At 34.6% G+C, this 21,458-nt stretch overlaps 13 protein-coding genes across 13 annotated transcripts, besides 1 other annotated feature; 8 read left to right on the plus strand and 5 right to left on the minus strand. All coding sequences in view use genetic code 12, as the record gives it.

Moving 5' to 3' along the window:
• Nucleotides 1-841: 841 nt before the first annotated feature.
• CAALFM_C206980WA (uncharacterized protein) lies at nucleotides 842-2,380 on the plus strand (the record flags this gene model as incomplete). The annotated part of the gene is made up of 1 exon (XM_709749.1): nucleotides 842-2,380. The coding sequence occupies one exon, from the start codon at nucleotides 842-844 to the stop codon at nucleotides 2,378-2,380; it is 1,539 nt and encodes a 512-aa protein (XP_714842.1).
• Nucleotides 2,381-3,706: 1,326 nt separating this feature from the next.
• Nucleotides 3,707-5,263, plus strand: CAALFM_C206990WA (uncharacterized protein; the record flags this gene model as incomplete). Its single annotated transcript, XM_709750.2, has 1 exon — nucleotides 3,707-5,263. The coding sequence occupies one exon, from the start codon at nucleotides 3,707-3,709 to the stop codon at nucleotides 5,261-5,263; it is 1,557 nt and encodes a 518-aa protein (XP_714843.1).
• Nucleotides 5,264-5,699: 436 nt separating this feature from the next.
• On the plus strand, nucleotides 5,700-6,392 carry CAALFM_C207000WA (uncharacterized protein; the record flags this gene model as incomplete). The annotated part of the gene is made up of 1 exon (XM_709753.2): nucleotides 5,700-6,392. The coding sequence occupies one exon, from the start codon at nucleotides 5,700-5,702 to the stop codon at nucleotides 6,390-6,392; it is 693 nt and encodes a 230-aa protein (XP_714846.2).
• Nucleotides 6,393-6,622: 230 nt separating this feature from the next.
• CAALFM_C207010WA (uncharacterized protein) lies at nucleotides 6,623-7,794 on the plus strand (the record flags this gene model as incomplete). Its single annotated transcript, XM_019475251.1, has 2 exons — nucleotides 6,623-6,672; nucleotides 6,741-7,794. 2 exons carry the CDS (start codon nucleotides 6,623-6,625, stop codon nucleotides 7,792-7,794), a joined length of 1,104 nt encoding a protein of 367 aa, XP_019330796.1.
• Nucleotides 7,795-7,948: 154 nt separating this feature from the next.
• Nucleotides 7,949-9,133, minus strand: CAALFM_C207020CA (uncharacterized protein; the record flags this gene model as incomplete). The annotated part of the gene is made up of 1 exon (XM_709755.2): nucleotides 7,949-9,133. The coding sequence occupies one exon, from the start codon at nucleotides 9,131-9,133 to the stop codon at nucleotides 7,949-7,951; it is 1,185 nt and encodes a 394-aa protein (XP_714848.2).
• Nucleotides 9,134-9,359: 226 nt separating this feature from the next.
• Nucleotides 9,360-10,175, minus strand: CAALFM_C207030CA (mitochondrial 54S ribosomal protein MRPL50; the record flags this gene model as incomplete). The annotated part of the gene is made up of 1 exon (XM_709756.2): nucleotides 9,360-10,175. One exon carries the CDS (start codon nucleotides 10,173-10,175, stop codon nucleotides 9,360-9,362), a length of 816 nt encoding a protein of 271 aa, XP_714849.2.
• A 212-nt stretch (nucleotides 10,176-10,387) lies between these two features.
• Nucleotides 10,388-11,476, plus strand: CAALFM_C207040WA (uncharacterized protein; the record flags this gene model as incomplete). The annotated part of the gene is made up of 1 exon (XM_709757.2): nucleotides 10,388-11,476. One exon carries the CDS (start codon nucleotides 10,388-10,390, stop codon nucleotides 11,474-11,476), a length of 1,089 nt encoding a protein of 362 aa, XP_714850.2.
• A 71-nt stretch (nucleotides 11,477-11,547) lies between these two features.
• Nucleotides 11,548-11,828: a long terminal repeat ((gamma-2a) Solo copy of the long terminal repeat (LTR) associated with the transposon Tca2; about 280 bp long, 5-10 copies per genome).
• Nucleotides 11,829-11,942: 114 nt separating this feature from the next.
• Nucleotides 11,943-12,722, plus strand: CAALFM_C207060WA (U2 snRNP complex subunit; the record flags this gene model as incomplete). Its single annotated transcript, XM_709758.2, has 1 exon — nucleotides 11,943-12,722. One exon carries the CDS (start codon nucleotides 11,943-11,945, stop codon nucleotides 12,720-12,722), a length of 780 nt encoding a protein of 259 aa, XP_714851.2.
• A 240-nt stretch (nucleotides 12,723-12,962) lies between these two features.
• On the plus strand, nucleotides 12,963-14,117 carry CAALFM_C207070WA (NADPH:quinone reductase; the record flags this gene model as incomplete). The annotated part of the gene is made up of 1 exon (XM_709759.2): nucleotides 12,963-14,117. The coding sequence occupies one exon, from the start codon at nucleotides 12,963-12,965 to the stop codon at nucleotides 14,115-14,117; it is 1,155 nt and encodes a 384-aa protein (XP_714852.1).
• Nucleotides 14,118-14,147: 30 nt separating this feature from the next.
• CAALFM_C207080CA (uncharacterized protein) lies at nucleotides 14,148-14,687 on the minus strand (the record flags this gene model as incomplete). The annotated part of the gene is made up of 1 exon (XM_709760.1): nucleotides 14,148-14,687. The coding sequence occupies one exon, from the start codon at nucleotides 14,685-14,687 to the stop codon at nucleotides 14,148-14,150; it is 540 nt and encodes a 179-aa protein (XP_714853.1).
• A 288-nt stretch (nucleotides 14,688-14,975) lies between these two features.
• On the minus strand, nucleotides 14,976-16,556 carry OLE2 (Ole2p; the record flags this gene model as incomplete). Its single annotated transcript, XM_709761.2, has 1 exon — nucleotides 14,976-16,556. The coding sequence occupies one exon, from the start codon at nucleotides 16,554-16,556 to the stop codon at nucleotides 14,976-14,978; it is 1,581 nt and encodes a 526-aa protein (XP_714854.2).
• A 358-nt stretch (nucleotides 16,557-16,914) lies between these two features.
• Nucleotides 16,915-18,324, plus strand: CAALFM_C207100WA (uncharacterized protein; the record flags this gene model as incomplete). The annotated part of the gene is made up of 1 exon (XM_709762.2): nucleotides 16,915-18,324. The coding sequence occupies one exon, from the start codon at nucleotides 16,915-16,917 to the stop codon at nucleotides 18,322-18,324; it is 1,410 nt and encodes a 469-aa protein (XP_714855.2).
• A 138-nt stretch (nucleotides 18,325-18,462) lies between these two features.
• Nucleotides 18,463-20,955, minus strand: CAALFM_C207110CA (uncharacterized protein; the record flags this gene model as incomplete). The annotated part of the gene is made up of 1 exon (XM_709763.1): nucleotides 18,463-20,955. One exon carries the CDS (start codon nucleotides 20,953-20,955, stop codon nucleotides 18,463-18,465), a length of 2,493 nt encoding a protein of 830 aa, XP_714856.1.
• Between the last annotated feature and the right edge of the window lie 503 nt (nucleotides 20,956-21,458).

Below are 21,458 nucleotides of genomic sequence, written 5' to 3' on the forward strand. Positions count from 1 at the left end.
TTGTACATCTCGGTCCAAAACTGAACAAAAGAAGTTAATAGAGAGAGACCAAGAGAGACAAATGTAAAGTTATTTATAGAATGACGCAATCGAACCTTTCCATATTTTAATCTGCATTAACAAGAATAACCCCACACAATATCCATCAAAGGGCTAATTGAGTTTTTTTTGAACACATTTTTGTTACCTTATTGGGATAAATATTGGAACGCGGATAAATTTTCAACAGATATTAATCCTTCTAGTGCTATCTAGTTATTTTCGGATTGTTGCAAATTTTAATAATACTGATGATCTTCAAAATATACTTTTTTTTTTCGCAAGTTACACTCCTTCATATCACTTTTAAAGTAGAGCCAACAAGATTGGGAACACTTGGCTATAATATACGTACTAGTATACAATTTTGAAGGGATCCTCAATGATGAAAAGATAGCAATAACAAGACTATAAGATATAGATGTCTCGAGATCCACATCATGTGCATTTTCAATATTTATATTTCTCCTCAATCGCATTTAGTGCCATATCTCAAGTAAAGTTTCAAGAATCCCCTCACGACGATTAAGATCTTGATAATAATAAGTCAACTTTTAGTTTTTTTAGACTTGAGTGCCGATCTTTATAGAAAATACATTATCTATTTTACTATTACTTCAGATTTTTGTAATATCTTTTATATTAATAACTTCCCCTTTCAGTAAAAGCAATATAGCATGATAAGAGGGTATTAATATTCAAAAATGAGTTTAAAAACCCCAAGGAAATCCCATCAGACATGAAATATTTCTCAGGTTTCCATTCAACAATCTAGTTTCTTGGTGGTAATACTTGAATAAAAATGACAGATGATTATTCAGCAACAAAGGGATTATTCCACCTTGTTCTCAATATTAATAATGGTGCTGCTGAAGGAACAGGAATTATGCCTTTAGTGACTTTTGCTCAAAACTTGATAGGAACTCAATTACCCAATGAAATTGTAACATATAGTGTGGGTACTTTAAACAATCTTTTTGGTGGTTATCCAACACATAAAGATTTTGCCCCATCAATAGTATTTACAGTATTATTTGGAGTCTTTACAATTATTCACACAATCATTCTTTGTATCAACACATCCAGGGGTCATTATTTTTATCTTTCATATGTATGGATATGCTACAGTATTATGAAATTTCTTGGGTTTCTTTTAAGAGCACTTTGGTCTACCGATATACTCAAGATTAAATTTGGATTGGCTTCTGAAGTTTTCCTTATTGTTTCAACATTTATTATTGTATCTGCAAATTTGATTTTAGCTCAACGTTTGTTCACTTGGAGACATCCTGTAGGAGGTTCAAGAAAATTGTTTTGGGGATTTATGTTTGCTACATATGGAATGGTTTTAGTAGTTATTGCAATCACAATATTGGCATCATTTGTACCTTACTTGTATTATTTGAGTGAAAAGTCATACTCGTCATGGGTAAAAACTGTTCAGTTTACTGCAGTTTTAATTTTAGCATATTGTTTGACGTCGGTGGCATTGATTGGTTTGTCGTTTTGGTTGCCCACTAAGAAAGATGAGAGTAGGTACACTTATCAACCCTGGTGGATTGAAAGTTTTGCTCCGTTTTATTTTGTGAAAAAAGGTGCAGCACAGGAAGCTGAAGCAACGTTTATGAAACGGAATTCCAACCATAGACATGCTACTCGTGTCATTGCTGCCACTCATCATCATTTTAAAATGGTCAAAGGATTATCTACTGAGAGAGGAGACCTCAAACATAACGTGTCAATGGGATTATTGATTATATCTACAGTATTGACTTTGTTTGGTTCCATAGTCAGAGCAATAGTGGTATTTCAGGCAAGAGAACATAAATTTGCTTCTCCAGCTGAAAGTATTTGGTTTGGATACTTATGTTGGGGAGTTTTTGAAAGCATCATCAGTATTCTTTACATTGTTTGCAGAGTCGATCTTAGATTCTATCGTCCTGATATATTACCTCAAGCAGTCAGAGCTATCATTACTGCCCAACAATCATACTATCCTTCAGACGATGAAAGTGGCGATAATGATGATAATCATAATTATAAATCAGAAATAATTGATAAACCAGAACCACAGCAACAGCATGTTTATGCTAAACACATTGGTGGGTTTAGAGGAGATGAAAAACTGGTTGTTGATGAAGACGAATTTGATGATATTGACTTTGATGAATGGGATTTTGGGGAAGTCAAAAAAGATAGAACTAACACAAGTTCAGATCAATCTTTTGTCAATAGTTCTTCTCACTGGGAAAAAGGAAGGGCACATCCAACTCAAATTCAAAGCAGCAAATCTGTCAAATATCAGGACACTAAAGAACCAGATATGGAATTTCAATTTTAATAAATAATATTCACTACAATAAGCAAGTTTTTTGGTTGCAAAAACGTAGGTATCACTGCGGGTCAGTATTAGCCAATAAAAAGCACACCGGGGGGCTTTTAGCTCAGCCATTATAGAAGATTCTACTGATTATACAATCTTGAGATTTATTCTTTTTCTCCATTTTTTACGGTAAAAACAATGGGGAAAAAAAGTTATTTGTCATACACTCAATGTACAATAAATTTGAGTTTTGTTAAAAGTTTTAATTCAATTTGTTTCCCTTCCTAGTATATTCTATTGGTCAAAAAATATCAATTTATTAATTAACTTATGATGTGTGTAAATAATTGAAGAAAAGAAGTAGGGTGAGTTTGGTAGCGACGTCAACAAAAATTATAATTTTCAATTTGACCCCTCCTTGAGCACAAATTTAATTTTTCTTTCTTACTTTTTTTTCCCACCAATCATTTCCCAATTGGGTAATTAACTCTTTTGAGTAAAAAAAAAAATGGATATTCTTCAATTTCTATAACAGAACAAGATCTTTTTCGACAAGGAAAGACAATAAACACCAGATACAATAATAATAGTGAAGGTATTAAACACAGCCTTGTAGTGGCACAGTGGTATTAAGATGTTGTGAAGATATTGCAAAATTCCCCCTCAAAAAAAGAGTAACTCACTTAGATATACAAACTCACCCTTAAATCTCGAATCATCTTTGAATTGAATAATAGAAAATAAATGATTAAGTTGAACCACTAATTATTATATTACTTATTCTATTAACCCTTAAATTTAGTTGTGAGTTGGATTCAAGTGGGGCAAACATCATTTTAGTATTTGTTTTGATTTGTGCTTCTTTCTTTTTTTTTTTTTTTTTCGCAGTTATTCTATGTATTAACTAATTCTTGTTTTCGCCCAATTAAGAAAACTTCTACTAAATTAACCCATTTCTTCTTGAAATTTTTAAACTCTGTTGCCTAGATATAACTTCTCTAATTTGGTAAAGACATATACCAAAAAGATTTAAAATATCTACAGATTTGTATAAATTAAGAATCTGATACATCTAACTACATTTCTTCTTTTAGTAATATAAGTGTGTTCCACTTTATAATATCTGTTTTCTTTTTCTATTTCTGTTTCTTTCAAAAAACAAATACCAACCCTGAAGATCTTGTCAAAATTTACCACATCTAATAACTTTTTTTTTCTTTTTCTTCATTTTTTGATTAACTTTTCTATTGCTTTTTTTACCCATCTATCAATCACATCTGTCATTTGAACTTTCAGTTCTATTCACCGTCATCCTCAAAAAAGAAAGAAACAATAAATTCAAAAATGGTGGTTTCTGATTATAGTGCTACACAAGGGCTCATGGCTCTTTTATATAGCCTTAACAAAGGAGCTACAACAGGGACAGGTATCAAAAAATTGGTGGATCAGGCCCATAATTTGATAGGGCCAAATATCCCTGCTGCCGTTGTTGATTATAATGTTGGCACCCAGATCAATTTATTTGGTTCATACCCAACAAGAGCAGATATCGCTCCGTCTATCGTATTTGCAGTTATATTCGGTATAATTATGCTTATTCATATGGCCATTCTAATAATTAATACGTCGAGAGGCCATCATTTTTATCTTTCATATATTTGGATCGTATACAGTATGATGAAAGTTATTGGGTTTGCCTTGAGGGCCAAATGGGGTACCAATCAAACTTTAGTTGCAATTGGGTTAACTTCAGAAGTGTTCTTGATTGTTCCTGCAGTGGTGATTGTGTCGGCAAATTTGATACTTGCTCAACGTCTTTTCACTTGGAGACATCCTGTTGGTGGTTCGAGAAAATTGTTCTGGTTCTTTATGATTTCATTATATTCATTCGTCACCGTTTTAGTTGCAGTTACAGTTTTGGCATCGTTTGTCCCATACTTGAACTTTTTGAGTTGGTGGTCATACCGTTCTTGGATTAAAGCTGTCCAATTCACAGGGGTTTTGGTTATTGTCTACAGTTTAACTGCAGTGGCATTGATTGCTTTATCATTCTGGTTGCCAACCAAAAAGGATGAGCTCAGATACACTTACCAACCATGGTGGATTGAAAGTTTTGCCCCCTTCTATTTTGTTGAGAAAAATGCTGCCCAAAAAGCCGAAGCTTCATTCATGAAAAGAAACTCCAACCACAGACACGCCACTCGTGTTATCGCTGCCACTCATCATCATTTCAAACTGGTTAAAGGTTTATCTAACCAAAGAGGTGATTTGAAACACAATATATCCATGGGATTATTGATTATCACTACCTTGTTAATCTTGATTGGTGATATTGGTAGATGTATCGTTGTTTTCCAAGCAAGACAGTCAAGGCATGCCAGTCAAGCTGCAAATATATGGTTTATGTATGTTTGTTGGGGGATTTTCGAAATCATTATCAATGCACTTTACATCATTGGTAGAGTGGATCTTAGATTTTACCGTCCAGATGTGTTACCTGCAGCAGTTAGATCTATTGTTACCGCTGAACAAACTTACTACCCATCTTCTGATGAAGAAGAAGATGGGTTCCATAGAGACAGACCAGAAACATATGGGAAACTCCGTGGAAGAGCAGAATACGGACATGCCACACCAAATCGTCACCCAGCATATGGTCGCGAAGATCAAGAGCTGGCATTTGATGACGACGAAGATGATTATTTCGAAGATATTGATTCTCAAGAATGGGACTTTGGTGGAGCCAAAGAAAAAGTGTCTAGTTCTACAGAAGACACAGGTCAACATCCATTTGGTATCACACAACAAGACAAAAAAGACGAACCTCCATACCCAGTTTATAATAGTGATAAACAACATGCAAGATTTGATGACGATAATGAATCGGAATTCAACTTTTAGGCTTGTTCACATTCTCCGTTGCTATTGAATCTTAATGTTTACTGTCATTATCTATTTATTTAATTCTTATCGTATGAAAATTTTTTGTTGCAATACCTAGTTGTAGCTTGCATTTCCTTTTACCCAGCTACTTTTTCTTTTTTGAATCAATATTTAACTCGTTACCATTTATTTTTTTTTTCGATTCTTGTAACACTTTATATAGTAATATTAAAATATTTCTTTAAATGTTATGTTGTAGAGAATAGAAGATGGTTTTCCAACACCAATATATAACTGAAAGTGGATTAGTTTTTGGTGTGAGAACAGGAAAAAAAAATAGAACGTTTGGTAGAAAAACCGAAATCTTGATCTCATCTCCAATCATATTAAAGAGGCTTGCTTTTTCCTTTTACTTGAAGATACAACCTAGCAAAGATATCTCCCGACTATCAAAATGGTCTCTAACATATGGATAGCAGCTGCAGACAATCAAAGACAAATAGTCGAACAGTATATCAATTCCAATGAGTACACCCCAAACTCAAAAGACCCTAACGGATATACTGCTATTCATGCAGCCGCCTCATACGGTCATCTCAATTTATTGCAGTACTTGATAGAGAAGGGAGGTGATATAAATATCCAAGATAATGAAGGTGATACACCGTTGCACCATGTTGAGGATTTGAAAACTGCAAAATATATGGTGGAGAAATTGGGAGCCAGTTATAAGATCAAAAACAATGATGGGTTAACGGCACAACAATACATTGAAGAAGAGGATGAATTCCCTGAAGTAGCACAATACTTGAAAACATTGGCTCATGATAAACCTATTGCTAGTGAAGAAGAAATAAAGGCCAACGAGTTCATAGAATCTTTACCTGCTCCAGGAAATATCGATGGTCACCAAATTAGATATAGTTTGGAAAACGAGGCTGCACAAGACGGAGAAGAACAACTATCACCAGAGGAATTGGAGGAAAGAAGGAAGAAAATTCAAGCTATCTTGGAAAGTGACAATCCAGAGGAAGCATTAAGGGATTTGGTTAAAAATGCTGTTCATGAAGGTATGAGTCAGTACAAACAAGAACAACATACAACAGGCAATGAAGAGGAACCTTCAAGTAAAAGAAAAAAAGAATAAGATATTTCAGATTTACAATTGTATAGACTATTTATCAAATAATAACTTTGTATATTGTGTTGTAAACCTACGAACCGAATAAACAAGCAAAAAATTGGAGTCGATAAACTCTTTCTCGCAAAGCTCAACAAACAATAATAGTCGTTCACCAGAAAAATTTTCGACAGAATTTTTCAACCAAGAATTTACAACTTTTTGCCTCTAAGTTTCCCTAAACTAAACACCACATCATGATTTACGAAATGTTAAATAGGCTACTTCCAATAGTTGCCCAACAAGGGTATGTGAGTATTCACTTAATTGAAAGTCTGAGAGTTTTTACTAACAGAACCCACCCTAATTCGATAGTGTCAAAGATTACACCTTGGATGAATTAAATGCTATGTCTGTTTGGCAACGTCTCCAAATTAGAGATTGGAGCTTAGAATTTTTCACTTTAGGCTTTATTATAGTCTTCTCTCTCATTTACAAAGCTGGTGATTTATATAACAAGTCCATTGTTACCAGATTCCTTTCAGGTATTTCTGAAGTCATGAACAAACAATTTTACCAATATGGTGTTAGTAAAGATCAATTGTACATCAAAGACAATTCTGAAAACTATTCATCCTACGCCACTGGTAGAGTTAATGTTGCCACTGTTAATATCAACTTTAGTTTGGTTCCAAGACAAAACATTTTTCTTTGGATTTTAGAAACTGCTTTCTCTTTTTTCACAGGTAATGTTGTTGCCCCAGAAGATAAGGCTGAAATTATTATAACCCCACTGGCTCAATATGACAACTTCATTTCCGCTGTTGTTTCCAAGTTAGGAATGAACGATGCCAGAAAGTTCAATTATTTCTTGTCATTGTGTAAAACCACCGATTCTCCAAATTTACCAGAAAGTTTTGTTTACATGAGTGAAACTAATGAATTTCAAGAAAAAATCACTACACCTGAATTGAGAAGCAGTTTGACATTACAAAGTGCCAACTATATCAAGTATATCGCTTTGACTGATCAATCAGTTGAAAAACCAGAGTCATTGAGAGAATTGATGCCAAAAAGAAGAATTGTCATTAGTGTCAAGGCCATTACTTCCCAAAATGACTTGAAACAATTGAGTGCTGTTTTGGATGCAGTTTTTAATTTGGTTGATAAATTGGCTGATGGCGCTATTACTTTCAAACCAGAAGCCCTTAAGAAAGTAGTCAAGACAAGAGAAGCCGAGATTGATAAATTGAAAAAAATTCAAGAAGAAATCAAAAAGGAAGAATTAGCTGAAGAACAATCCAAATTAAAGAGACAAGAACGTGACAGATTAAGAAACATGTCCAGAGAAGAACAACTTAAAGCAGAGAAAAAAGCTGCTGAAAGAAGACAAAAGAAAATGCAAAAGAAACAAAGAATTAAGATGTAAGAGATTTTTTTTTTGTGGACATGGACATGGACATAGCCATAGCCTGTATTCGACAGTTTTCGTTTTGTTATTCTGTACGTAGATATCATATAAATCCGACCTGTGTGTTTTTTTTTGTATAATACAACATTATAAATAGTATTATGAGTATTCGTTATATCTTACCCGTTAACCTCCAACCTCTCCCCACGGGTGTATTGAAAACCTCAACTACCCCTGCCCCCAAGGCATCTGCTAAAACCCAATTCAAATCATATCCATAAAAGGGAGATCGGAAATTATTCATTTTGGATTCACCAGTTGCATTCACACCTTCCCATTTGGAAATGATTTGGTCTTCTAAAAGTTCCTTGTGCTTGTTTTTGCCCAACACTTTCACCAACCATGAACGACCAGAGTTCACCAACTTCAAATAAGCTCCACATCCAGGATATGAAATTGAATAAACATTTATCTCAATTTCTATCAAATGATTTGAAGCTAAAGTCACAAACCCCGAGTTTACCAAGTATGTTATTTCCTCAGCTGTAAAACCTCCATTATCGGCAGAATACGATATATACAAAGCTGTTGGGTGTTCCTTCAAATACTTCATAAATTTATCCAAACTAGATATTGAACTTTGTTTTTTACTTTGCAAAGCCCCTGATAATTGATTATTCTTAAGCTCTTCTTCTTCTAACAGATCTCGCATGCCACTTATAACCAGAAAATATGAATCTGACTTTACCACGAGTTCAACGTTCTCAAACCCATAGGTGACTTTCCCCAGTTGAAATTTATTCACCGACCGCAGAATAATCGGAGCAGCATTGCTAATCACTATTTTCTTGAGTTTTCCTGATCTAATGTGTGACTCCAATGATTTATCAACAAATGTGTTGCTCTCGTTCAAAAAAATAGAGTATAACTGTGTAGTGGTAACCAAACCCATAGGAAAGTTTCTTCTGAATTTCAATATATCCGTTTTCAGGGCATTTGATAAAACACGGAGACCAAATATTCGTTCCTCCATAGTTCCTTGCTTAGTAGGATATCGGTTATGTAATTGTGTACTTTCAGCCCATTTGTTGTTCAAAATAGTATCTATTGCCACCATAATATCTTTTCCAGAGAATTGCTGATAATCTAATCTCACCTTGTAATCTTTAACTGTTAGCTTATTGTCTTCTAACGTGGTAGGTGATTGCAACTTCTGATTTGACACTGCATCCTTGTAAACTTTTGTAGATGGTAAAAGTATCTTTCGAACATCCTTTTGAAAACTCATTATAGGTGATTTTGACAGGGGCCGCTTTGAAACTTTTGAGGATTTAGCTGGGCTGTACTGTAGTGCCATGGTATAAAAAGAAGAAAGATCTTTAAACTATTGTGAAAAAAAGAAAAATGGCAAAAAAAAATGTAAGTAAAAAAAAAATATTAGATATCAATCGCATCATAAATCAATTACGAATGCCCATAATACAATTCTTGAAATACAATCTGTATGATATGTGGTTTCTATTCCATTAGACTATGTACAATGTAATATAAATGCTCCTATCATTCTATGCCGTATACACAAATTACTTTGAAACTTCTTCAACGTCTAAAGTTTGCAACACAAAGTCTTTTCCATCAGCAGATATGAGTTTGACTTGATATCTACCAACATCTGTTATCTCTGATAAAGTTTCTTCTGGGGTGTCCAAATAAGAAACAGCAATTTCCCCATCAAGGGATTCCCCAGTTAATTTTCTTATGGTTTGGATAACCACATCTTTGCCAAATGGCAATTCTTTGGCATCGATAGTTATTAATTTTGGCAATTTATCGGAAACTTCATAAATTTTATCAAATTTGGTGTCATCAAGTTCTTGTCCCGGGGTGACAAAGTTTTCTCCAGCGCTGTTGGCAATATCTGATTTCAAATCATTGATTTGCACTTGCAAGTCTTGTTTATCTACTTTGTTTGAAGATTTTTTAGTAGATGTCTTTTTCATGGAGCTGAACAATGTAGATAATTCTTCTAATGACATAGCTGTAGGCTCCGTCTCTTCAACAATATCGACAATTTCTTCAACAGTTTCTTCTTCAGGTTTGGTCTTTTTAACTTTTTCTTTCTTGATTTCCATTTCAGGTTCAACAACTGGTATTTTTGGTGGACAATCTGCATTCACATAACATGCTTTATTGGCAACATATAAATAATTTTTCATAAACCCTGGTTTAACAAGTTTGATTTCACCTTTGACCCCAACATGTGGTATGTCCTGCAATAATTGTACTTGAACATATTTAGATACGGTTTTCTTTGGTCTTCCTGGTCTATAATTTCTAATGGAATTCAATACTCCATAATTTCTTAGAAACAAAGAACTTCTTATCGTAGAATTTAACATTGCTAATGTATGTGAATAAATATCAAAGTACTCAACCAACCTGTTTTGAGAAATGAAAATTTTTTATGGACCTTTTTTTTTTGGTGGTTTCTGTTTTGGCGGTGGAAGCGAGAAGTGTAAACACACATTAATTTGGGATTTTCTCTTAACTTTTTTTTTTTCCATAGGCCACGGATACAACTCATCGACCTACAAGATTGCATTTTTTATCAATGGATTTTGAAGAAGAGACTACCGTTTGCACAATATGTCACGAAAACAAGTCTAAATATACATGTCCGGCTTGTGAAATAAAAACATGTTCATTGCTGTGTTACAATAAACATAAATATGAAAGAGATTGTACTGGGAAAGTTGATTCTAATAAATACTTGAACCGAAACGAGTTAGCAGCTGATCCAGTGCATTTGAATAGAGATTACAATTTTTTAAACAATGTGGATAGAAAAATACATGTTGGCAAAGAAGATATAGTAAAACTGGCGAAAAATGTGTTTAAACGTACCCGAAATCAATCACAAGCCTCGGGTAACAAGAGATATAAGCGTAATGAAGAAGATAACACCGATAAACGAATAACGGCAGTGAAAAAGATATTTTTAAATGATCCTAACATTAGCATTAAACGGGAAAACACTTTAATAGTCCTGTTACCCATCGGCATGTCAAGATCAAATACAAACAAAACAGGGTTTGACAAAAAGTTGAATTCATTTGTGTGGACTATAGAATGGATAATGTTAAACGAACAAGGTGAACAAGTGACAAAATTTATAAGTTATAGATTAAAGGAGTCATTGGTTTTGCAGGACTCGGTGCCAATGAATATTATCAATAACAAATTCACCAAACCCGTGGAAAAATGCTATTTAAAGTTCTATTTACATGATGTGATACATAAGGGCAAAATGATACGATTGAATGGTGGAGACAAAATATCCGATGTGTTGAAAGATAAAATTGTACTCGAATATCCCACAATATATGTTGCTGCAAATGACGAGTGTTTACAAGATAGAATTATAGATAGCCTTCAATTGGCCGAGGAGGAAGAAGATGACACCACTGACTCAAGTGAGGATGATTCTAGTGACTCGGAGAGTGATGATGATGATAGTGATAGTGGTAGTGAAACCAGTAGTATTGGAGACGGTTCAGGTGAAGATAACGATTCTGATTCGGCACCCGAAGAGACATCTCTGAAACTACCACCTTTTTCACAGAAATTCTTTGAAGCGTCAGCTGAGCCAAAACCAATAATAGAAGAGATAGGATCTAACAAGACTGTAGAAGAACCATAACGAATGAATATAAAATACTTGTATTATGTAGTGCCAATAAAAGTTGAAACGGTCGCACTACTTTTTAGTCCTGTTGGTTTGTGCACTATTTTGTGTCAGAAACTGATCTATGAAAATGATGGTTATTATGAGAATGGAAAACTTTTCCATCACACATCAGGTGATGACAGAACTAAACTATATTGTATAGTATAAATAAGGGTATGAAATACCAACATCCCAGAATATTAATTATATAGAAGGGAAGGAGTTTTAATATATATCTTGTGAATAACAACTTCGTTCTAATTCACTATACACAACTAGGCGTGTACACGCTCAATCTCAGGTAAAGAAAGTTTATATTCCATCAAGTCCCATCTGTTAAATATTTTTGTATCTTTTTATTTTTATTTTTTTTTCTTTTAATTTCATTTACATACATTAACACATCTACTAACCATATATCACGAGATACAAAGGCAAGATGTCTATAATTTTCAGAAAGAGACTAGATTCTGATAGAAATATAGACGCATCACTATATTTTGGAAATATAGATCCACAAGTTACGGAGTTGTTAATGTATGAGTTGTTCATCCAATTTGGTCCCGTCAAATCAATCAATATGCCAAAGGATCGTATATTGAAAACACACCAGGGGTATGGATTTGTCGAATTTAAAAACTCAGCAGATGCCAAATATACTATGGAAATACTACGAGGAATAAGACTTTATGGAAAAGCATTGAAATTGAAACGAATTGATGCCAAGTCTCAGTCATCAACAAACAACCCAAATAATCAAACAATAGGAACATTTGTACAATCAGATTTGATCAATCCAAATTACATAGATGTTGGAGCTAAACTATTTATCAACAATCTTAATCCATTGGTCGATGAATCCTTTTTAATGGATACGTTTAGTAAGTTTGGAACCCTTATAAGAAACCCAATAATTAGACGTGATTCAGAGGGACACTCTTTGGGATACGGATTTCTTACGTACGATGACTTTGAAAGTAGTGATTTATGCATACAAAAAATGAACAACACGATTTTGATGAATAACAAAATTGCTATCAGTTATGCATTCAAGGATCTAAGTGTTGATGGGAAGAAATCCCGGCATGGAGATCAAGTGGAGCGGAAATTGGCTGAAAGTGCCAAAAAGAATAATTTGTTGGTAACGAAAACTTCTAAGGCAGGTACGACGAAGGGAAATAAAAGGAAGAATAAACCACATAAAGTGACCAAACCATGAGACAAAGAGTTAGTCCCCCCCCCCCCTCTCAAAATAAGTAGAGTATCACCGTAGTTTATGAAACAATTGATATATTAAGCTTCTCTGAATCGGGTGTGGCATCAATGTAGAGCTTTAACATTTATTTCCTTAAAAGTTAGAATTAAAGCGTTAGGATTGGTGTTTTTTTTATTTGGTAGCGAAGTCTATAAGAACAATACGGAAAACCACAGTTTTTTTTCTCTCTCGCATAGTGAATATATGCAGCTTATTAATCAATTTAGTAAGAGCCCCCCACTACTTCAGTTCAATTCCCCCAACTTTAAATTTATATTTAAATATTCACTCTTACTCTTCTTTTTAATAATTGTTATTTTTCTTTTTCTTTATCCCCCATCCATTTATCAAATCATGTCCATTTTACCGGAAACCCAAAAAGTTGTTCTTCACAGAGAAAATGGTGATTATGATGTAATTGAATATTCAGATTTTCCAACTCCCAAGATTGAATCGTCCCATGACATTATCGTAAAGAATTCTTACGCAGGTGTCAATTTCATTGAAGCATATTTCAGAAAAGGAATTTATAAAGCAAGTTTACCTTATGTTTTCGGTAGAGAAGCTAGTGGTGAAGTTGTTGCAGTTGGAGATGAAGTCAGTACTTTGAAAGTGGGAGACAAGATTGCCTATTTATCTCCTAACACATTTGCACAATACACTAAAATCACAGACGATAATTACAAGTATATAAAGCTACCAGACAACGCAAGTGATGAAGAATTGAAGATTTATGGGTCATTATTTTTACAAGGTTTAACAGCTTTGACATTTGTTAATGAAGCTTATAAAGTGCAAAAGGATGATTACATTCTTGTTTGGGCTGCCGCTGGTGGTGTTGGTAAAATTTTAGTTCAATTGATTTCACAACTCGGAGCTCATGTGATTGCTGTTGCATCTACACCTGAGAAATTGAAAATCGCTCAAGACTTGGGGGCAGAATTCTTGATTAATTCAACTTCTGATGATATTGTTGAAAAAGTTAAGGAAATTACTAATGGAGAAGGTGTTGCTGCCTCATTTGACTCTGTAGGAAAGGATACTTTTGAAATTTCATTAAACTCAATTAAAAGAAAAGGCACTTTTGTTAGTTATGGGAATGCATCTGGACCTGTCACTCCATTCCCATTATCTATTCTTTCGCCAAAAAATATCAAGATTGCAAGACCTCAATTGTATGCATATATTGGCAATGCTGATGAATGGGACCACTACTCAACAGAATTGTTAAAGTTATTTGAGAGTGGGAAATTAAAGTTTGATATTTTCAAGACCTACGATTTGAAAGATTACGTTCAAGCTGCAAAAGATTTGGAAGGCAGAAAAACTACTGGTAAGTTAACATTAAAAATTTCTTAATAGTTCATGTATTATTGAATATTTATGTAATTATAATTTAGGTCTTGACTGTTCGTACTTCATCAAATCTTGAGGAGTAACAACTCCGTAGACAAAATCACCATGACCATTGGTAACTATAGCAAAATAGTTTCCCAGATTGAAAAATTCTGCCAACTTTTCTAATGGTGTCATTGGTGTTAAAACTTCATATCTTTTACCTCTTGGTTTCAAAATAGTAGTTTTGGGAGCAGTTCTATTTGAAGATAACACTTCCTTATTCTCTTGTTCGTATTTTCTTTTGGCAGATTGATTAAACCAAATCATATAACTCTTTACTATTGGTGCAAGTATACTTCTCTTTAGCTTATCTCCATTACTTTTCAATTCTTCAATATTTATCACTCCTAATAATCTCTTTGTACGCTCGTGAATTACTGGTAGATATGTGAATTCATTCTCGAATGCAATTCCAATTGCTTCATATATAGAAGTGGTGGGGTTTATCGAAACTGCTAATGGAATGTTCAAGTCTTCAATAGTTGCACCCCTATAATCTCTTGTTTGGAATAATAATGGCGTTTCTGACATTAGTTGTAGGTAAGTGGTAGATATGAAGAAGATTATTGTTGTTGTGGACTGGTGACTAACTTATTTATGTACCACCATTTTGTTCTTTTCTATAAATTTTTTCTTTTGTGTACCATAGGAGTGTTGTTTGTTGGTAAATTTTTCAGTGATTCCTACAAAGCACGTGACTAACCAGGAAAATATATCAAGAGTTGACTCTACATTACTGGCGAATATAATCAATTATATTTGACATTATAATTATCCATTAATCTGTAAAGTAGTTTGGACTACACAACTCCAACTAACCTATGCTGCTTCAGCAGTGTGATGGTGGCCTGGTCTAGAGTCAGTAGAATTCGACACTTCCCTTTCTTCTCTTGCAACTCGTCTCCAAACTTCTTCGTCATCGCCGTCATCCAAGACTCCAATCCTCATTGTTGCTAATAAGTTCACCGCGGCAGTCAGATGACCATATACACCACCATAAAAAGCTTTTGTGGCATCTTTCCCATGTGAAGCCTTCAAAAGGGCCACCCCTCCAGGATGCTGGTCCATGAATGGAGTTATATCGTGAATGATATTCTGGATAACTATATATATACGATCCTTGTTCGAGGTTGATGATATAATCTTTTTGAAATCACTTGGTGAAATTAAAGGTAGCTTGGAAATCGGCGTGCCCCAGTTCAATTGACTCTTTGTTCTATTAATAATTAGTTGTTGCTGTTGTAATTTCAACTGCACAATCAAGTTACCAGGAGTTCGAGATAACTCATCTACTGCACCCAACTGCTCCAAAATCCATATGAACCATTTTGTAGGGTCATAAGTTAAATAACTATTGTCAACACGATAATCATGCGGAAATTCATGATGATAGTTCTGGTGTGATTGCCCGTAGGTTAAGAAAGACACTAGTGGATTGTTGCAATTAGTGGAAGAGTTCTTATCGTTGAAAGGTTGCGTTGGAATTGTCACTTGTATTCTCTTTAAATGGCAGATGGACTCTGTACTTAATAATGACTGTTGGCATAAAAACATGCGCAAAATGCCTGGGTATAAAATTCCGTGCACTATTGAATCGCCACAAACATATTTAGTAATAAGGGCTGGTATCAAAATGGTAGTAACGAAAAACCAAAACAAATAGGTCCTTTGTTGCCACATTAAAAGATTGCGCAAACTTTCGTCGTAATTTTGTCTCATAATATCTTCACCATTGTATTCCGTCTCGATTTCTTTATCTAAAACTATTTCGTTTTGCACTTTCTGATTTTCTGCATGCTCTGGGAATTCTTGTTCCAAGAAATCCAAATAAAACTTTGTAAGCTTAGGCTTCTTAAGTAGCCAAGCGTAATGACTAAACAAAAACCCTCTTTTAATCAGGTAAGGATCTCGTTCTGTATCGTCAGTGAAATGATGATGTGCTCTATGTAAACCTGCCCACCATCGAACTGATCCTAGTCCACAGCTGCTTCCAAAAATACAAAAATAGTACTTCAATAATTCAGCCTTGACTTTGAACGAGTTGTGAGCAAAATATTTGTGATAACCACTTGTGAATGCCAACATTGTAATGTTATAATATATACAAGTGAAATACAACGTTCTTTCATTCTCGGGAACAATGCTTTGTTTGCAAAGGACCACATACAAGACTGCCAATAGTGGTAGCACAACAACAGTCAACAAATGGCTGTAGTTTATTCGTTTGAAAAAATCTTGTTTCTGTTTTTTCATTTCATTGATCTTAGTTCTCTTCATTTTAGTTGCTTGATTCATTAACTGTTGATGCGTAGAAGTCAGTGACGAGGTAGATGCAATAGAAGCAACTTTCCTCTTCTGCACTTTTACTCCTTTGATTGGATCTTCTGAATGCTTAGACATATCTAAGGATATATTATTTGCCTGTCAAAACACAGTGGCTACTAATGATATAAGGTCTATCTCTCTTTTTTTTTTCTTTTTAGAGTTCTCCTGATTCATATCTATTTAGTTAGTGAATGTGATGATGCCAAAAAAAAAAATACTATACGGTTCGTGTACTAATGCTCAGAAACGAGAAGTTTTGCAAAGGTTAACGTGAAGCAGAACAACAACAACTGAGACAAAAAAAGTACCAACAAAAAAAAACACTAATTTTCATAGTATAAACATACATTAAAGAGGTTAATCTGGTTGCTTTATAGGTATCAATTTATATACTTGACTCAACTAACAAAATCAAATAAAAGACACAAGCAAGATGCAACTGATATCACAACAACAAGTACCACATCATCCTCCACCTGCCAACAAACCACGACCAAACGCTGCTGCTGTCCCAACCATTTCCTATCAACCAACAGATATTATTATTCCAACTCAATTATATGATAAAATAGGCAATTTAGGAGAATATAAAAGATTGCAAGAAGCAGAGAAAAAGTTGGATTTGCTTATTGCTAGAAAGTCATTGGACTTTCAAGCTATACAACAAAAATCAATTCATCCACACGAATACAGACCATCTACAGGAGTTTTGAGAATTTTCATCTACAATACCTGTGAAAACCAACCATGGCAAAAGCAGTTATTACAACAAAAGGGATTACCAGTTCCAGACCCCACTTTGGCGGAATCATCTTGGACATTGCGTATAGAGGGTAAATTCATTAGTGATATTCCTGATGAACAACAGCAAATTGATGAAACATTCAAGTTTAGCTCATTTTTATCAGCCATCTCGGTTGATTTACTTCCAAACGAGAATTACCCTAACATTCAAGAGTCTCAATCCCACATTATAGAATGGAGAGATGATGGCCCAAATGCCAATAAACCACCTGCAAGCGTTAGTTTTGATGGATTGGATATCAAGAGGAACGGTATTTTCAATATCAAGTCAAAAATTGCTTTGCTAGTAAAGAATCACTCAAACAGTCTTAAACTTTCAGAGGAAATGTCTAGATTTGTTGGTAAACAAGAATGTTCGCAACAGGAATTGTTATACATTATTTGGCAATATGTTTTATTCAAAGGTCTATTCAAAAAAAGCAACGCCTACACCGAGGTACCAGCGGTTGAAACTTCCACATTGCCTAACCCAGCTGATGATAAAGATTCTAGTGACGATGATTTGACATTGGTTGAAGCAGATGATCTTTTGTTTGAATTGTTGAAAGTGAAGACGTTTAAATTTCTGGATCTTTATAAATTAACCCAAGCCCATTTTGTGCCACGTGAACCTATTATCGTAGATTATGAAGTGGACACTAGAAAATCAACAACTTTGGGTAATGTTGTTTTGGATATACCAGTTGAATTGCCACTCAATCTTTTGAAGGCACAGAAGGAATTACTAGATGTTAACAAGACAGCATTTGAAAACTTGGCTAAGGCAGACTCCACCATTCTGCAATTAGATCAAAGAATATCTTTAGCAATAATAGCTTTGCAGAATGCAAATCTGAGGGAAAAGTTCTATAGAGAGTTAAGCGATGATCCAGTGAAGTTTATAGAGAACTGGCTCGAAAGTCAAGCGGAAACATTGAAAGCCTTAAAGAGTGATGAAGGGTACGATGAGGAAGTCGTTAGAAGAGCCAAGTATTTTGAAGAGAATGAACATCTCATTAAGGAAAAAATTGAACTTTTGTTAGGCTCAAATAAATTTTAATCACAAAAAGAAAAGAAATAATTGTTAAACCACGCTTACATAGGTTCTATCTTGTATTATTTTATTATAACTTTCAATAAACAGTTTTTTTAAAAATTACTACAAACAAATTGTGATTCATATTAGTTACAACATTTACTATTCCAAATATTCTTCATCTTCATCTTCATCAACTGGAGATCCTTCAACCTCCATATAATTGTCATCATCATTGTCGTTGGCTTCAAGGTATTCGTCTCCTTCAAAGACGTCACCATACTTTGCAGCAGCATGTCTATCACTGTAATCTATTGGTCTCTTCCTGGTCGATCTCTTTGTTTGCAACAATTCTTCTTGCTTCTCCGTCAATGGTAGTATGGCCGACAAATAATCACGTAACTGTGAAACTGGTCTAAAAATTATTGAAGCCATTGGGATTGGTGATTCTGCTTTTTCTTTTAAAGACAATCTAGAATCAAGAAAGTGGATGAATTCTTGAAGCTCTATACTATTTGATGCTACCTCATACCAATACTCACTTTCGTCAGTTTCCGTGATTGCAGGGGCGACCTCCTCACCATCTTCATTAAACTCAACACCAGAAGCTGCCAAAGATTCTGTCAACATCTGGTGAACATCTTGAACATATAGTTTAAAAGTTGATGCTAAAGGACCAGACAATCCAGCTGGGCCACTCCATATGCTACTCATTTTCTTTACTGATGCTAACCCTCCGTTATAGTCATCTGCCATACGACACAAATAAAATCTTCCTATGCCAAACCCACAATCACCAGCTATTTGTTCGTTTAACCGAAGCTTAAAAGGATGGGCCATCGGATCAGAAGTTGGGTCAATATATCGAATTTCATCCTCGGACTTTCTTTTTGCTAACTTTGTTTCTGCTGCTATTTTTGTATCATGAGCATCTTTAAACCCATTGAGAATGGCTCTTGCAGCATAGTATGTATCCTTATCTCCAGGAATATCTTGCAACTGAACACTGGCGGTAATCTCTTTTTTGACAGCTTCTGAGTTCGCTAGTGCCCAATGCACTAGTGTACGTAACATTACCAATCTGTCCAATGGATTCTCTATTCCAGCTAAACCGTGAACTTCAAATTCCTGAGTGTAAAATGGATTAAAGATTATAAGCCAATTGTCATTCTCGGGAAGTTTATTTAATAAAATTTCAGGATTTGATGGATCGACCGGAGGTCCCTGATCAATATTATCTTGATTGTTTTTATCAGAAGGTTTTAAAATCTTCCATTCCTTAGGCAACCCGAAATTGACACTCTGTGGTTTCAATTCTTGAATTGCTTTCATGTGGGAAGTAACCGGCTTTTTTCTATTTAAAACCAACCCAAGCAATTTCTTAAATAATGCCTGCATTTCTGGTGAAACAAAAGTCAGGTCATAATCGTCATTTTCTTTTTCTTGATGTCGTTTCACATAGTTTGCCGTTTCATAATCAGAAGTATCTTCTAATAATGGTAAACTTAAACCATATTCAAAATTTTGAGGGCCGATGTTGTCCGTTGGTATAATCGCTTTAAATTTGGAAAGAAACGATATTATGAATACTATGTCGTTAGCATATGGTGCCTTAGTCACGGGATATCCGAGTGCAATTTTTTCATGTTTAGCATCGAAGTATTTGTCAACCAAATTATCATCATACAAGTCATAATATAAACCAACAAGGGGGCCAGGCAACTGTCGAGTAATCTTATTCTTATTATTCAAAACAGTAGTTCTGCTGGCTTTTTGAAGATGTTTTGCCTTTTTATTTGTATTTATTCCCGTTGCAGTAGTAGATGATTTTTTCACTAAGGTGCTCAGCAGGTCTGGCTTTTGTCCCCGTAATGTATCACCATCTTCTGTTGATGGTGTTTGCTTCTTTAAATTAAGTTTTAAAATCAACTTTGGCGACTTTGTCTCAGAACCATAAGTTTCTTTGTCAATTTTTCCATGGTCGTTTTTATCAGTATTGTTTAAGCTGAGACACATGGCCCTTTTATTGCTATCTCCTAAAGGTTCAAAATTTAAAGTAGATTGAGTGGTTCTCTTTCTTATTGATGCTGAAGTGATTCTGCCTTTAGGACTTTTTCGACCTCCTTTTCCCCCGCGTGATCCTGGACCTTCAATTGGCTGGGAATCTAATCTGAATTTAGACATCACTGCTTCATTATAATTTTTCGATGAAGATGATTCTGGTGGAGCTAGGGTGTTTGTTATGTTGCGTCTTGGTCGTCCTAAACGAGGTGGTTTTGAATCAGGATCGTACGACACAAGCTTTACTTCGGAAGGCTTGGATTCATTTTCTTCGACATTGGGAGACTTTTGGGTATCTGAATGACTCAGATGAAGGTCTTCAAATATTTCTCTGTCAGCATTGTGTTCATTAAGTAACATATGTAAAGCTTCTTCAGCATTTCCGGTGGGTTCATTTTTATTTTGCTCCTCATCAATAAACTCGTAGCCAAGCCCATCGTCTTTGTGGGAATGCTCTTCTTTTTCAGTTAGTTCTGTGTGTTGTTGACTTGCTGGTGATTCTGGTGATCTTTGACTCAAGGCAGTGGTTGCGCTAGTAATGGCATCAATTATCTCCTGATGTTTACTCACTTCGGGGTCTATGTGAACTTCCATAATGACTCAGTTGGATGTTACAGCAAATAATAATAGTTTTATAAAGGCCAATTACCAGTATAACTAAAGTTTTCTGTTAGTTTTAGTTTTCTTTTTTTGTTCATAAGTTTCAAAACAAAAAAAAATTAAAGAAACGTATTAAGAGTATCGAGTGCAAAACAACCAACAGCCATCTAGTTTCCACCACATTATAATTTAAGTTTAGATATTGATTATGTAAATAGTATTACTACTTCTATATTAATATTTAGAAATAAGAACAGCTGATTAAATTAAACGATGTCTACTCAGTATTACTCAAAGCAAAGAACGTGTTTAATTGACACCTATAAATGTACCAAGTAATTCAAGTGGAATGAACAGCGGAGCATTCTGTATTCAGTGCACTCATCTAAAAATTAATACAATTTCGAGATTGACCACACTCATACTTTCTATGACAAGTTTTCTAGTCCATAGATGCTTCTTTCAATCTTGTTGTTACTAAAACCACACCATCTCAC

The sequence above is a fragment of the Candida albicans genome, chromosome 2 (genome assembly GCF_000182965.3).
Source record: "Candida albicans SC5314 chromosome 2, complete sequence".
NCBI lineage: Eukaryota > Fungi > Ascomycota > Pichiomycetes > Serinales > Debaryomycetaceae > Candida > Candida albicans.